At 44.6% G+C, this 16737-nt stretch overlaps 1 protein-coding gene across 2 annotated transcripts in view; it reads left to right on the top strand.

Annotated features, from left to right (window-relative positions):
• Positions 1–16737, top strand: part of SMYD1 (SET and MYND domain containing 1) — a 43330-nt gene that overhangs the window by 14132 nt on the left and 12461 nt on the right. Inside the window, exons 2-6 of one of the 2 annotated variants that reach the window (XM_060655763.3) lie at positions 530–706; positions 4214–4427; positions 9721–9851; positions 12224–12262; positions 15193–15382. In XM_060655763.3, coding sequence (XP_060511746.1) covers positions 530–706; positions 4214–4427; positions 9721–9851; positions 12224–12262; positions 15193–15382 — 751 coding nt within the window. The remainder of the gene's footprint in view (positions 1–529; positions 707–4213; positions 4428–9720; positions 9852–12223; positions 12263–15192; positions 15383–16737) is intronic. The other variant, XM_060655768.3, reaches the window with a different exon arrangement.

Here is a 16737-nt window from a genome sequence, read left to right as displayed (position 1 = left end):
ACCTCCGTGACATCAGTAACCTTGTAATTGTTACTCTTGCAAAACACACGGAACTGTGACATACATCAGAATGCGCAGACCCCATTTTGCAAAAAATACATCATGTTTCACGTCCCATCATATTGTAGGTAGTTATGAGTTTTATTCTTCAAGGGAAAGGGGCATTGCCTTTCAAGAACAAGAGGGTCATGTCACACAGAGTGCTATGGTACCAGTGACCTGTGGCTTTTGGCGAGGGAACCATGAGGAATTTCCACCTAGTCCTTTGGCTTGGAAGACTTCCTGGGCTCCTCAAGTGTCTGTTCCAGTGTGTTCCAGGAACACCCCATGGGGCCGCTATCATGGCTTTCTCATGCAGTTTATGTATTCCCAGTGCCTACCGCATATGGGTCTAAATCTACACTTGCAGAATTAAATTGAAAGGCTTATATGCAGCGTGCAGTACTGTCCCCACGTTGGGGTCCAATGTCCAGTGCAGTCCCTGTTTGCTATGCCACCCCCAATCACTTGTTTCTCCCTTCATTCCCAGCCTTGTTAACTTTGTGTGCCATACCTGCTTCAAGAGGCAGGAGAAGCTTCATCGCTGTGGACAGTGCAAGTTCGCCCACTATTGTGACCGCACCTGCCAGAAGGATGCTTGGCTGAACCACAAGAACGAGTGTTCGGCCATCAAGAGATATGGGAAGGTGCCCAATGAGAACATCAGGTCAGAGCTGGGCCCCGGGGCTAGTGTTTGGGATTCCCAAGTGTCAGGTGGGGAAGGCATTAGTGACAAGCATTCCCAGGCCCAAGGAAGCCAGGCTGAGTGCAGATCACGGTAGAGCCTCAGAGAGACTGGATAGGGGCATCTCTATGCACTCCCTTGAGGTGTGGGAGCCCATCTAGAACTGGGTGTCTGTGGCCATGGTTTTAGTCCACAACCCGTCTAGACTTGACTGCAGACCTGTTCTCAATGGCTCCCTAGTGTTTAACTTTAAAAAAAAATTTTTTTGATCTGCCAATGTTTAAAAAAATTGGAAAATTCCATATTAAAAAAGTTAGGATTTCTGGTTTCTCTTGAAAGAAAAAAATCTGAAGATTTGGCAAAATGAGCTAGAGCTCAACAGCAGCTGAGCTATTTAATTCCAGCAGAATTAAACACACAAAAAAGCAGAGCTTTTTTTTAAAGGTTTTATTTAAATTCTAATTAGTTAACATACAGTATAATATTATTTTCAGGTGTCCAGTATAGTGATTCAACATTCCCATACATCACCCGGCACTCATCACAGGTGCACCCCTTGATCCCATCACCTATTTCATGCACCCACCACTCTGGTAACCATCACTTTGTTCTCTGTGGTTATATAGCAGCATATCTGCAATAGTCAAATTACAGAAACAGCTCAAGTGTCCATCGACTGATGGATGGACAAGGAAGATGTGGTATATATACACAATGGAATATTACTCAGCCATCAAAAAGTGAAATCTTGCCATTTCCAATAAAATGGATGGAGCTAGAGAGGATTATGCTAAGTGGAATAAGTCAGATTTCACTCATATGTGGAATTTAAGAAACAAAACAAATAATCAAAGGGAAAAAACAGACAGGCAAACCAAGATAAAATGCAGAGCTTTTCAAGTAACCATAGACCACTAGTCCCTTGGCTTGTGCACACAGCCTTCTGCACTCATTATACGCGAAAGACATTCACAACAGTTAGTGGCATCCCCAGGGCGGCTGTGGCCAGGAATCTCAGGGCCAACACCACAAGATAGGGCTGCAGGTCAGTGCTTGGGAGGTGGTGTTGGAGAGCAGAGGAGATGGGGAAGGTGAAGTTGGGACCATTTTCAGTGGGTAGGGTGGGAAGTTCAAGTACAGAATGGAATCATCATATCCTAGTAATTTTTAGGAAACTACAAAATGAAATGGCTCAGTCAGCCTCCCCATCCCCTTAGTTCCATCTGCTGAAATCCTGCTTCTTTAAAAACATGTTCTTTTGCAATTTTATTTTATTTTCATGTTTTAAAAATTTCAGCTTTATTGAGGTATAATTGGCATATAAGATCGTAAGATATTTAAGGTGTACATAATGATGATTTGATGTGTATACAATGTGAAAGGACACCTCCCATCTAGTTAACATACCTATCACCTGACATATATATCCTTTTTTTCCCCAAGTGAGAACCTTTATGTTCTACTCTCTCAGCAGATTATAATTATACAGTACAGTGTTGTCAACTGTAGTCACTATGTTTTACATTAGATCCTCAGACCTTATGTATCTCCTAGCTGAAAGTTTGTGCTTTAACTAGCCTCTCCCTGTTTCCCCCACTACTCAGACCCTGGAAACCACTTTCCTCTGTTTCTATGAGTTTGACTTTTTTCTTTTCTTTTTTAAGATGCCATACATAACTGATACCATGCAGTTTTTGTCTGTCTGGTTTGTTTCACTTAGCATAATGCCCTCAAAGTCTATCCATGCTGTCTTAAATGGAAGGATTTCCTCCTTTCTCATGACTGAATAGTATTCCATTTTATACATATATATATATATATATGTATATATAATATATATATATACTGTATATATATTATATATACATGTATATTATATATATTTATATTATATAATTATATATTATATTTATGTTATATATATATATATATATATATATATATATATATATATATATACACAGCATATATATGTGTGTATATATATCTACACACACACACACACCACATTTTTCTTTATCCATTCATCCATTGATGGACACTTAGGGACCATTTCCCTAGTATTTGGAGGCAACAGACACCCTACTGGAGCCTTATTTTCTCCAGTGCTGTCCTGAGCTCCATGTGGGGATACCTCAGTTCCCAGGCACCTGGGATTGCCAGCAGGGCATCTTTTCAGAAATAACTCTGTGACCCAAACGAGAGGAGAAACAGGACTGTTCTTTGCCAAGGAGGTCCCTCAGGGACAAGATCTGCCTTAGGCCCCCACCCCCTTGCAGGTGCTTGGCCAGCATGCATTCAATGAGTAGCCGAGAGTTGCCAAAATGCCTCTCAGTCATAGGCTTCATCTAGTGAACATAGGCTACCAAATAGGTAACCCTCACTGTCCTCAAGATGAACTGCACCCTTCTGTCTCACACTCCACACCCTGTGCTCTCCAGGGCTCCCTCCTATCCCACCTTGCCTCCCCTCCTCCTTCAGAGCCCTCTGCCTCAGCCAGGCCAGCCCCCTCCCCTCCTTGCTTCCTGCATATGCCAAGCCTGTAGCTGCCTCCGAGCCTTTTCTTATACTGTTTCCCCACCCAGATTGTCTTTCCCACCTCTTCCTTTAATCACTAAGACTACAGATAAGTTCACACACATGTAGACATCGGTTACACCACTTTGTCTTCCAAATATTATGTCAGGGGATATGTATTATCATCTTTTACTGGCCCTTAGATAGGTCCAGGGAATTGCCCAAGGTCACATAGTAAGTGGAAATGGATTTGAACCCAGGTTGTTAGACTCCTTCTCTAGTGCTCATCTCAGTTAGCCATATTATCAGGAGAGACCCAGGCTGCCATACCTCAGTGTCCCCAGATGCCTTTTTCATGGTCTCATAGACCCCACATGACCTGGCTCCTGCCCACCTCTCCATCTTTATTTGCTCTCCACTCCCTACTCACTATGCTCCATCCACCTTGGATTTCCTGCTGTTTCTCCATCATTCCAAGCCCATTCCTTCTTCAAGGTCTATGTACTCACTGCGCCTTCCCATCTGCACGGACCCAGCTCCTAGTCATTCCATTTTCAGCTTGAGTATCATCCTCAGTATCACCTCCCCTAATCACCTTGGCATCCCTTCCCCCAGTCACCCTCTACTATGTTTTTATTCTACCCTAGTTTATTCTTTGCGTTGCACTTAACGCTAGTTTAAATTATTATTTTTTAAACTTAGGTCTCCCCACTATAAAAGGGATAGTGAGGGATGGGCATTGAGGAGAGCACCTGTTGGGATGAGCGCTGGGTGTTGTATGGAAACCAATCTGACAGTAAATTTCATATTAAAAAAATTAATAAAAGAATAAAATAAAATAAAGGCTCCATGATAAAAAGAAATTCCATATATGTAGGTCAGCCCTGTGCCTGACATGCATTAGGTGCTCAGTAAGTGTTTGTTGAATGAATGACTGTGCTGGGGCATCCCTAACCCTGCCCCTCTCCACAGGCTGGCGGCCCGCATCATGTGGCGGGTGGAGAGAGAGGGCACTGGGCTCACAGAGGGCTGCCTGGTGGCTGTGGATGACCTGCAGAACCACGTGGAGCACTTCGGGGAGGAGGAGCAAAAGGAGCTGCGGGTGGACGTGGACACTTTCTTACAGTACTGGCCGCCCCAGAGCCAGCAGTTCAGCATGCAGTACATCTCACACATCTTTGGCGTGGTATGATCCCCCATAAGGTGGCGGAGGTGGGAGGTGGCAGCTGGGATTGGTCAACCAAGAAGTATTCAGAGGCTACCAGGCTGGAGCGGGGGAGGGGAGGCCGAGAGAAGGACCAGAGGGGACAGAGGCCCAAAGTGAAGAAGTTTCATCCCATTTCTGTTGTTCTGGCCTTGCTTACCAGAAAGTCATTCCCACCCTATCAGAAGCAGGCATCCCACACACAAACTGTCGGTTATCCCTGCATGGTAGATATGGATAGGAATTGACCTTCTTATTTATCTCTGCTTTCTACTTTCTCTTGTTTATACTGAGAGCAAAGACCCAATCACCATCCCTTGTTGCCCAAGTCACTCTGGAAATGAGATCCTTCCTTTTCCCAAGTATGGTAGGCAGGATAATGGAGAGCCTGGAGTCGTGTGTTATGGACATTAGGGAGACGAGAAGAAGGACTTTTGGAGAGAGCTGCCTTGGAGCAGCAAAACCAGAGCTCTTGTAGCCATAAGAGGCCAAAGCATGGGGGTAGGAGCTTCATGGATTAGCAGGTTCAGGCCTTGGGTTCTGGGGGTAGATGTCTTCCAACTGGCGCGTCTTCCTTCTGTGGTGCTGATGAGTGGGCTGAGGGGGGAGGTTACTGTAATAACAACAATAGCATGATCATACTGTACCTCTCCTGTCCTCACCATGTGCCAGAACTTCTGTGATAGAGTGCTGTAGAGAAACAGAACCAATAGCGCGCGCGCACGTGTGTGTGTGTGGAGAGAGAGGGAGAGAGGGAGGCAGGGAGGGAGGAAGAAGAGATTTATTTTAATGAATTGGCTCTTGTGATAGTGGAGACTTAGTAAATACAAAACCTGCTGGTAAGCTGGCAGGCAGGGGGCCCGAGAAGAGTTGCAGTTCAAGTCTAAAGGCAGTCTGCTAGCAGAATCCTTTCTTGTTTGGGGGAGGTCAGTCTTTGTTCAGTTATAGACTTCAAAAAGGAAAAGAACCATATCATCTTGTCAATAGATGCAGAAAAAGTATTTGACAAAATACAGCATCCTTTCTTAATAAAAACCCTCAAAGAAATTGGGATAGGAGTAACATACCTTAACCTCATAAGAGCCATATATGAAAAGCCCACAACTAAAATCATCCTCAATGGGGAAAAACTGAGAGCTTTGCCCCTGAGATCAGACAGGGATGTCCACTCTCACCACTGTTGTTTAACATAGTGTTGGAAGTCCTAGCCTCAACAATCAGACAACAAAGTGAAGTAAAAGGCATCCAGATTGGCAAAGAAGAAGTCAAACTTTCACTTTTTGCAGATGACATGATACTCTACATGGAAAACCTGAAAGACTCCACCAAAAACTGCTAGAACTGATGCATGAATTCAGCAAAGTTGCAGGATATAAAATCACTGTACAGAAATCGGTTGCATTGCTATACATCAATAATGAAGCAACAGAAAGAGAAATCAAGAAATCGATCTCATTTACAATTGCACTGAGAACCATAAAATACCTAGGAATAAACCTAACCAAAGATGTAAAAGATCTGTATGCTGAAAACTATAGAAAACTTATGAAGGAAATTGAAGAAGATACAAAGAAATGGAAAAACATTCCGTGCTCATGGATTGGAAGAATAAATATTGTTAAAATGTCAATACTACCCAAAGCAGTCTACACATTCAATGCAATCCCAATCAAAATTACACTGGCATTCTTCTCAAAGCTAGAACAAACAATCCTAAAATTTGTATGGAACCACAAAAGGCCCTGAATAGCCAAAGTAATGTTGAAAAAAAAACAAAACTCAAAGCGTGGGGCATCACAATCCTGGACTTTAGCCTCTATTAGAAAGCTGTAATCATCAAGACAGTATGGTATTGGCATAAAAACAGATACTACAGACCAATGGAATAGAATAGAGAACCCAGAACTGGACCCAAATATATGGCCAACTAATCTTTGACAAAGCAGGAAAGAATATCCAATGGAAAAATGTCTCTTTAGCTAATGGCGCTGAGAGAACTGGACAGCAACCTGCAGAAGAATGAAACTGGACCACTTTCTTACACCATTCACAAAAATAAACTCAAAATGGATGAAAGACCTAAATGTGAGACAGGAAACCATCTCCTCCTAGAGGAGAAAACAAACAACAACTTCTTTGACCTCAGCCACAGCAACTTCTTCCTCGACACGTCTCCAAAGACAAGGGGAATAAAAGCAAAAATGAACTATTGGGACCTCATCAAGACAAAAACTTCGGCACAGTGAAGGAACCAATCAACAAAACTAAAAGGGAACCGACAGAATGGGAGAAGATATTTGCACATGACATATTGGATAAAGGGTTAGTATCCAAATTCTATAAAGAGCTTACTAAACTCAACACACGAAAAACAAATAATCCAGTGAAGAAATGGGCAGAAGACATGAATAGACACTTTTCCAAAGAAGACATCCAGATGGCCAGCAGACACATGAAAATATGCTCAACATCACTCATCATCAGGGAAATACTTCACACCAGTCAGAGTGGCTAAAATTAACAACTCAAGAAACAACAGGTGCTGGTGAGATTGTGGAGAAACGGGAACCCTCTTGCACTGTTGGTGGGAATGCAAACTGGTGCAGCCGCTCTGGAAAACAGTATAGAGGTACCTCAAAAAATTAAAAATAGATCTACCCTATGACCCAGCAACAGCACTACTAGGAATTTATCCAAAGGATACAGGAGTGCTGTTTCATAGGGGCACATGCACCCCAATGTTTATAGCAGCACTTTCAACAATAGCCAAATCATGGAAACAGTCCGAATGTCCATCAACTTATGAATGGATAAAGAAGATGTGGTTTTGGGGCACCTGGGTGGTTCAGTCGGTTAAGCGTCCAACTTTGGCTCAGGTCATGATCTCATGGTTCGTGAGTTCGAGCCCCATGTCGGGCTCTGGGCTGACAGCTCAGAGCCTGGAGCCTGCTTCAGATTCTGTGTCTCCCTCTGTCTGCCCCTCCGCTGCTTGCACTCTGTCTCTCACATTGTCTCAAAAATAAATAAACATTAAAAAATATTTTTTAAAAAAGCTGTGGTTTATATATACAATGGAATACTACTTGGCAATGAGAAAGAATGAAATCTGGCCATTTGCAGCAATGTGGATGGAACTGGAGGGTATTATGCTAAGTGAAATAAGTCAGAGAAAGACAGATATCATATGTTTTTACTCATATGTGGAACTTGAGAAACTTAATAGAAGACTATGGGGGAAGGGAAGGGGGAAAATAGTTTTAAACAGAGAGGGAGGTAAACCCATGAGAGACTCTTAAATACAGAAACAAACTGAGGATTGATGGGGCAGTTGAGGAGAGGGTAAAATGGGTGATGGGCACTGAGGAGGGCACTTGTTGGGATGAGCACTGGGTGTTGTATGTAAATGATGAATCATGAGAATCTACCCCCGAAACCAAGAGCACACTGTATACAATGTATGTTAGCTAACTTGACAATAAATTATATTTTTTAAAAATGTAAAAAAAAATACGGGCTTCAGCTGATGGCATAAGGCCCACCTGTACATTATTATGCAGGCTAGTTTGCTTCACTCAGAGTCTACTGATTGATTGATTGATTGATTGATTTTAACTTTTTAATGCTTATTTATTTTTGAGAGAGAGAGAAAGAGAGAGAGAGCTAGCAGGGGAGGGGCAGAGAGAGATGAGACACAGAATCCAAAGCAGGCTCCAGGCTCTGAACTGTCAGCACAGAGTCTGATGTGGGGCTCGAACTCACGAGCTGTGAGATCATGACCTGAGACGAAGTTGGACACTTAACTGACTGAGCCACCCAGGCACCCCTAGTCTACCGATTTAAATGTTATATACAGAATACTGTTTAACTAAATATCTGGGCACTACAGCCCATATTAACCATAAAATTAACCATCATATCTTTCCATATATTTATTTTATGCAATCTTTAAATACAAGATGAAATCATTGCTTTTAGCACTCCAATTTTATAGAATAGGAAGCCTAGGCCTGGAGAGGCTATGTTATCTCCAAAGCCCACATAGTGATAATGGGCTGGTATCCAAGAAAGGACTAGAAGCAGTCTGGCAGGTGATTCTAGATTTTTTACTCTTAGCAGTTATGCTCTATAGCCTTGGGGTGAATGGGTGTCACAGACCGATCCTGGGTATCACTAAAGTGGTCCAGGAACTAGAGTCACAGGACCACATAATCACCAAGGTGCAGAGCTGAAAGAACTCTTAGAGATCATCTAGTCCAACCTACAGATGGGAAAACTGAGGCTCAGGGAAGAAGGAAATTTGCCTGAGGTAACAGCTTGTTAGTGGTACTGACAGGCTTGACTTCATGTATTTGCTGAATGACTGACGACATTGAATGGAGAAAGGGACATTCCTGCAATATCTATGACACATAGCCACGTGAGTGCATGCATGCATATGCATGAGCACAGTGTAGCACATGTTTACATACGTATTTATGCAGACAGCAGATGTTTGTGTGAGTGATTAATGTATTCTAGGTTGTATTTATTCTTATGCATTTTTTCGGAAAAGGTATTTGGAATCTGTTTTTATAAAGAATAAGTGATTTGGGGGGAAAGGAAGTCAATAGAGTGCCACATAAGTAGTAACCAACTTGATTTGTCTTGCATTCAAAGATATATGTTAAGTGTTACACTCAACAGATTTTAAAATTGTGAACAGGAGTAAAAAATATCCATCCACCAGACCCAAAACAATCAAAAAGAGATGTCAATTTTATGAGCAGCTATAGGAGTTGAGGGTGGGTAGGCAAAGGAAGCAGGGGAGGCACACAGCCCTCTGTATCTATGTACACACACACACACACACACACACACACACGCGCGCGCGCGCGCGCATGTGCATGCACACACATACACAGAGTAAGGCAGAGCAGGTCATGGAGAAAAACCAAAATAGATACTGGGGAAAACTCATGTGAGACCCAGAAACAGGAAAAGAGGGAGACTTCTCAGAACTAACGTTTCCATCTTTGGCCTTTTTAGAATACAGCTACCAAAAGCTTCCAAGGTGGCTTTGTTTTTTGGCAAGTACAGTACTCTCCCAGGGTGCTCACCTTGAGGGTCCTTTGGAGTCACCTAGAGAACAAGAAATTAATTGTTTTGTTGCAGACTCTCTAAGCATCTCCAGGATTAGACTGAGTCTTCTATTTTCTTGAACTTTGAACAGCCAAGATGGTGTTCTGTCCTTGGTCTATGTCTGTTAATTGACTCTTTTATCTTTTCCTCTGAGTAGATTAGCTGCAATGGCTTCACACTCAGTGACCAGAGAGGCCTGCAGGCAGTGGGTGTGGGCATCTTCCCCAACCTGGGCTTGGTGAACCATGACTGTTGGCCCAACTGCACCGTTATATTTAACAATGGCAAGTGAGTATGTCTTTAACTGGGGATGGTATCATGGGGATGTGGACCCTATTGTGTTTTCTCTACTTGACCTAAACCAGACTGTGGAACCTGAACTAGCATGGATTTTGACTGGGCAGCAAATAGAAATTTTGTTCTAGGGGCACCTGGCTGGCTCAATTGGATGAGCAAGCGACTCTTGATCTTGGGGTCATTAGTTCAAGCCCCACATTGGGTGTAGAGATAACCAAAAAAAAAGTTAAAAAAAATTAAAAAACATTTCATTCTAGAATAATTGTGGATAAGAGAAAGGTAATGAGAAAGCAAAGAATTCCACATGGGTAAAAACTGAGTCTTTGCATGTTTCTTGAGGCTGTCTAGATGTGTTAGGTAATTTATTTATTTTGAGAGGGGGAAAGGGAGAGAGAGAGAGAGAGAGAGAGAGAGAGAGAGAGAGAGAGAGAGAGAATGAATCCCAAGTAGACTCCATGCTGTCAGCACGGATGTGGGGCTCTGTCCCACGAACCATGAAATCATGACCTGAGCTGAAATACAGAGTCAGATGCTTAGCTGACTGAGCCATCCAGGCGCTCCAAACCTCTACTATTTTAAAGCTCAAAGCCTGGGATTATCTATCAGGCAGTCATTGCAGAACAACATCAACTGAGAAGGTGCTTGGCAGAAGCATATATTAGTCAAGGTCCCAGCAGAAATCAGAAGGTACACTCAGTGTTTACCCAAAGATAGTTTAATAACAGGAAAATTTACAGAAGTAGGGGTAAAGTTTAAGAAACTAACAAGGAATGGTGAGGTGTGCAGGGTCTAGCAATAGTATGAAATCCTTACCACCTCCAGACCTGGAGGGGCAGGTGGAGGAAGTACTGTTCCTGCATCTGGTGAGAGCTGTAGCATGGGAGAGTTCCGTTTCTCCACTCCCCACCCAGTGGCTTGGCTGTACTGGTAGAGAAAACTGGCACTGCTGGAACCATGGCCAGGCAGAGAGGGAGCCAGGAGAATTAAATACCCCAGCCTCCCTCTCCTCCCATCTTCTGATCCCCTCCCACTGGCCAAACTCCAACCAGAAGCCAGAGAGCAAAGGACTCTGGGTGATGAGGCTCCCAGAGGTCATCCTCCCTCACCCCCAACTCCCAAGGCACAGATCAGGGGACAGAAGGACAAAGAATGGATCTTGGGATGGGCATAAATGGAGAAGTCAGCAAACAGAATGAGAGCCTGGCTGTCCATGACTCAGGGCTGGGGGAATTTGGAGGATGAGGCCTAAGCAATATTACTTATTTTGCTCTTAGAGATGAGACAAGATTTTATGACAGGTGTAAGTCAACTCTGAGCCATCAACAATGAGCTGCTTTGCCCCCAAACATCCTGGAAACCAGAGACAATGGTTTCTGGTTCTCAGTCAAGAATCAAGCCTAAACCCCAATATAGCAAGGACTCTGATTTCCCTTTTCCTTCCTATTTCTGGAAACAAAGGCCTGCATGACACCAGGCTCTAAGCAAGTGAGAAAGTTACTCAAGACAGAGAAGTTTATTTGGGACCCAGATCATTTTTCCCCGGAATTTGCATTTCCCTTGCTAAGCCTCTTGGGGTCACTGACGTGGACCTCATAGAATACTCCTCAGAGGGGCTGTTGTCCCAGGTTAGCCTGCTTGGCTGAGGATCAAATTCAGCCATTTATGGGGCTGGTCTTTTGGGACACCACTCCCCTAAGCAGTGATGACCCAGGGCTCCCCTTGTCACTACATGTAACAGCTGTAGGAGCCCAGGAACCCTTTCTTCAGACCAAATCTGATGTCTGCTCTGGCTTCTTTGCATCCACTAATTTTGAGCAGCCATATTTACCTGGCTTCTTGGCTGTTGTGCAAAAGAAGGTGATTTTGCAGTCATAGTCTAGCTGCCTGCCATAGTGGAAAGAACCCAATTCTAACCCAATGGAATTTTACATACTATCTATGTGACCTAACCAACCTCCATTTGCAGTTCACACAGTCCCCAAGATAGACATCAAAGAGGCCACGATGCTTGTGAGTGAGATAACAGCACCCATACAGGGTTTAGCACCTATTATTAAATGCACTGTCTCATGGTAGTCCCATTACCAGGTTGCAGTTGAGGACAGTGAGCCCAGGAAAGGGAAATAACTTGTCCAGAGCTGAGGACCTTTGAACCCAGAACTTCTCATTCTAAATCCAGTGCACTTTCCACTATAGCAGTCTGCTTCTTGTCAAGTGAGCCCCCACTGGAAGGGGCTGGGATAAAGGTGGTGGTGATGGCCAAAGCTTTCATTGCATAAGCTGGAATGCTGTGCTCCCTTGCTAGCTGTACTGGACCAGCCAATGGTAATGATTTCCATTCGGGTGTCTGTTTTGTCTTTCAGTCATGAGGCAGTGAAATCCATGTTTCACACCCAGATGAGGTGGGTCAGTCCTTGCAAGCATCCCTGCCCCTCTGACCCATCTCCCTCACTTGCCTGGTTTGCTGGGGCCGCCCCCTCCCGAGACTCCGAAGCTGCTCTCTGGCTGTAATATCCTTCCACAGCCCAGAGTCTGGTCTTTGCTGAATGCTATATTTTAAATGCATATATATTAATCGTTTTGTTCCTCACCCACCCACTCCCCACCGTGCCTTTGCTTCTTTTCTTTCCTGTCTTTCACTCCTTGCTTCTCTCACTACCCCAATCCCAAAGCATGCCAGTCCCTTCTAGTCCACATCACCTTAGCAAAACCCACGCTGTCCGTCGAAGTCCTGATATTACTGGATGCTCATATTACTGACATACTAAAGGGACTGTGTTTATGTATAACCCCCAATTTCTCACCCAGACTGTCTTCTGAAAATAGCACCCATAGCTGCAATCTTTTTGACAAATATTTATTTACGCTATTTGTTCAATGTTTCTGGCCAACTATGAATTAGTGGTTTAGGTAAGATTTTGCTTTGACTTTTCTTAGTGACAAATAAATGGCCCCAGGTGGATCTATTTCTCAGGCTGGGTTTGAAAGTACTTGAAATGCTCTTTAGATTAAGAACAAAACTCTGCATGGGAGTTTGGGCTCTGGGAAGGCAGGGGTAGGAGTGGTTGCTGCATTGGAGTGTGTGTTGGTCTGCATTACATGTGACTTTGGATGATTCCCATCATCCCTTGGGCGTTTGGTCCCACATCTATAGAGCAAAGGTCAAGATGAGCACATCTCTAGGGACCTTCCTAGTTTTAAGTCTCTGGGGCTCTGCACTGCATTTCTAATCTCTTCAAGAAATAAATACGTTAAATAAGTTATAAATACGTTAAATACGTTAAATATGTGTGCCTCAATTAGCTGAACTCCAGAATTGCAGGCATTAAAGATGGAAAAGGGAGAATGGACTGATGGTTGCTATTCATCCCCTGACCCTGAATCCCAAGTAAGGTGAAATGGGGCATGCATATTTTCATATTTAAGGGACACTAAGTTCATTTGGTTTTGAAAATTCTCTACATAATTGAGATAATTTGAGATACTCTGAGACCTTGCATGAACTGACTGAGCCGTGATAGGAAGAAAGGCTATTGGGAATCCTCACTCAGTTGGCATTGAATCACTGTTGAGTGGGAATATGTCACAATGGAGCCGTGTGGGGTTGGTGGGGGCAGAATTACTTACCTTACCAGGACCAGATGCCAGAGATCCACACTCAACACTGGCCCAGGAGTTGTTCGCATGGAACGATTTAGAACATTGGCAGAGCTCTGAAGTCAAAGGCTTTGGTGCATTTCTTTCCCTGTGCATGGCAGACCTGGGAGGCAGACTGAGGATACTCTAGGGAGAAGATTATATTGAGGTGAAGTGTGAATGGCACTCGATTTTTCATCTTGACTGTTGCCAAAGTGCTGTGGGACCTCATGGGGGGAGTTCCTTCCCCTCTCTGGGTGGCGGTGCCCTCCCTTGTGAAATGGGGACGTTGATCCCCTGCAGCTGAGACTATTAGGATTCTAAGCTGGGCTGTGAGGAGAATCACACAACTCACCTCTCCCTCTTGCCTTTCACCATGGCAGGAACAGCTGCTGCCAAAAATTGGGGTGGGGAAGAAAAGAAAGGGGTCCCATGGGCACGTGAACAGGCACTGAGACTTTGCCAGGCTCCCTCTGAATTGTTTGTATATATTATCACATTTATTTGGCATGTCAGGGTACCCTGATTTGGGAGAAGGCTTTTTTACCTTAAGTGGTCACCTAAGATACTTGGACATGCCTGTCACTTCCAGTCAGTGGTTGTTACTCACCTGGTTGTCACCTCAGAGTGTGTGGAAGTGGCTGCCGGTCACATGGTGTCTGACTCAGCCTCTCTGGGAGGTAGCGGAAATAAACACAGACCTGTCTGCAGATGTTCTCCCCAGCCCTCTGTGTCCTGCCACCCACTCTCCGGGTGATGGCTTCCCACTGGGCAGTGAGAAGATCCTGGGGGGACACAAGAGCACAGCTAGGCAGCCAGCTTGCGGGGCTCCCCGGTTGTTCTCTGTAGTTCCTGGCCTTGTGGTGGAGGGTGCATGATTGAGAGCCCCACGAGCTGCTCTGCTTGTTTGGCTTAGCTGGATGTCAGCTCTGCAGTGAGTGGGCTTTTGTCCTCAGCACCTTCTGTATCTGTTACCTGGTAAGGTGGTAGTGCTGTAGGTAATGACAGGGTCAGGTCTAGGCTGGAAGGGGATTGAAATGCCATCTGCTGTTGCTACCTACCTTCAACCAAAACCCGCGTCCCCCGATAAATACAAAATGAACAATGCAGCAGGCTAACAGAGCCAGCCTTTGTTTATTCGTCATCAGCGATCTCCAGGCCTGTCTCTTTCCATAACGTAGACCAGAACCAGTGGACTGAGGGGTAGGTGTGGGAGGGCTTAATGTTGAACCCAGAACGGGCCACAATTGTGGGTAACTGAATGTACGTACTTTCAAAAGAGTAGTCTCTAAACTAAGCAGAGGCAACTGTTGAGTCTTCTCCTATTTGGAATGTTTACCTTATTATTTCTCCCTTCCTTTGTTGCAGGCAGCCAGTAGCTAAATGTACAGGGATAATTGCAGGCGGGGAAGCTACGTATGGCTTTGTGACCATGCCCAGCCCTCTCCTGGGAATCCATTTAATTGGATTTCAGAGCAATTAACTGAATGGAGCAGATTTGATTGTTATAATGTGTAGAGCAGAATTATCCAGAAAATTGTCCTTTGGGTCCTTTGGGGGGGGGGGTGGGATTGGGAGTTTTCTTGGAGTGCTAGTGGGAGTTGTCTTTAAGACTCAACTCCCTGAGACCTTGGAGAGCAGAGACCCCACTCTGAGAGCCCTGGATTTGATTTACTCTTTCCTCTACCTTGTCCAGAATTGAGCTCCGGGCCCTGGGCAAGATCTCAGAAGGAGAGGAGCTGACTGTGTCCTATATTGACTTCCTTAACGTCAGTGAGGAGCGCAAGAGGCAGCTGAAGAAGCAGTACTACTTTGACTGCACGTGTGAGCACTGCCAAAAAAAGCTGAAGGATGACCTCTTTCTGGGGGTGAAAGATGACCCGAAGGTACTTGTAGTCCTGCTCCTGGGGTGTCTGCGACCATCTTCTCTGGGAGCCAGCAAGGGTGGATTTCACAGCTCATCCGTGCAGAGAACCAGCCTGTGACTATTAGAAAGGTGCTGTGGGGTAGTGGACAGGGCATAGAGGAAAGGTCCCAGCTAGCGTCCTGGGGCCACCGCTTGCCAGGTGTTTGCGTTGGTGAAGTTGCTCAGTGTTCTCATCTGTAAAATAGGAATGATGGCACCCACCAGAAGGGGTTGCTGTGGGGACTGAACAAAGTGATAAATGTAAAGGGAGTGGCATACAGAGTGGACACTGAGTAAATTTTAGTTCTTCTCTGTGCCCTTTTGCTGGTTAAGTAATGCTGAGAGTTTCATATATTGAGACCAGATGGGCAAAGAGATTATTTGCCTGGTTACCACAAAGATATTCCTAGTCCCATGGAAATGGGCAATGTAGGGATTGGGTAATGTGCTTAAATCCTGAATAGCTTGCTGTCTGGTTGCTGGTGAGACCACCAAGCAGCTAAAGGATTCCTGAGGGGGATTTCAGGAGCTTGGCTGAGCTGGGAGGGAGCCCAGCAATGGTATAAACAAAAGGCTAAAACTGGACTCCTCTTGTTCCATTTTCCCCCATGGAAAAGTGCACAGGTGGAGGGTCAGGTGGGGGTCTTCTCCCTGCTGAGGGGCTCAGCCAAAGGGGTTCAGCAGTTTTATGGACCTGAGATGGGGAGAGGGTGGAAGAAGCTGTGGGGGAAGGGCTATGAGTAGAAAAGTACTGGGTACCAAGTTGGAGTGGGGGAGAGAATCTTCAAGGTTCCCTCCTCCTCCTCTGGAAGGAGGCCTCCAGAGGTCAAGACCTCAGATAAAGAGACCTAGGAATGAAGGCTCCTGGCTAGGAATACAACCACGCAATATGTGGCTCTTGGTTCTCCTCTGTTTACTTGAGATACGCTGCTACCAGCTGGTGACGATACGCCCACATCTTCCAGTGTGGAATTGCAGAGTTGGCGTCTCTCTTGATATAAAAGATTGATGATTTCTGCTTGAACCTACCTGGATTCAAAGCAAAAGCTTTCTATTGTTTTTATGTAAAATTTGGTTTCTCTATGAAAAAAAATAAACAAAATAAAAGTAACCCAAACCAAAATTAGTCAACCAAAAAAATTCATTAGAAAAAAATTGAGTTTAACCTATTTTTATTTTTTTAAATGCTTATTTATTTTGAGAGAGAGAGAGAGAGCAGGGGAGAGGCAGAGAGAAAGGGAGAGAGAGAATCCCAAGCAGGCTCTGCACTGTCAGCGAGTGTAGGGCTCGATCTCACGAGTCCTGAGATCATGACCTGAGCCAAAATCAAGAGTT

Source organism: Panthera onca, chromosome A3 (assembly GCF_046562875.1).
Source record: "Panthera onca isolate mPanOnc1 chromosome A3, mPanOnc1 haplotype 2, whole genome shotgun sequence".
NCBI lineage: Eukaryota > Metazoa > Chordata > Mammalia > Carnivora > Felidae > Panthera > Panthera onca.
Note: the sequence above shows the minus strand (reverse complement) of the source record. Positions and strands in the feature narration are given on the sequence as shown.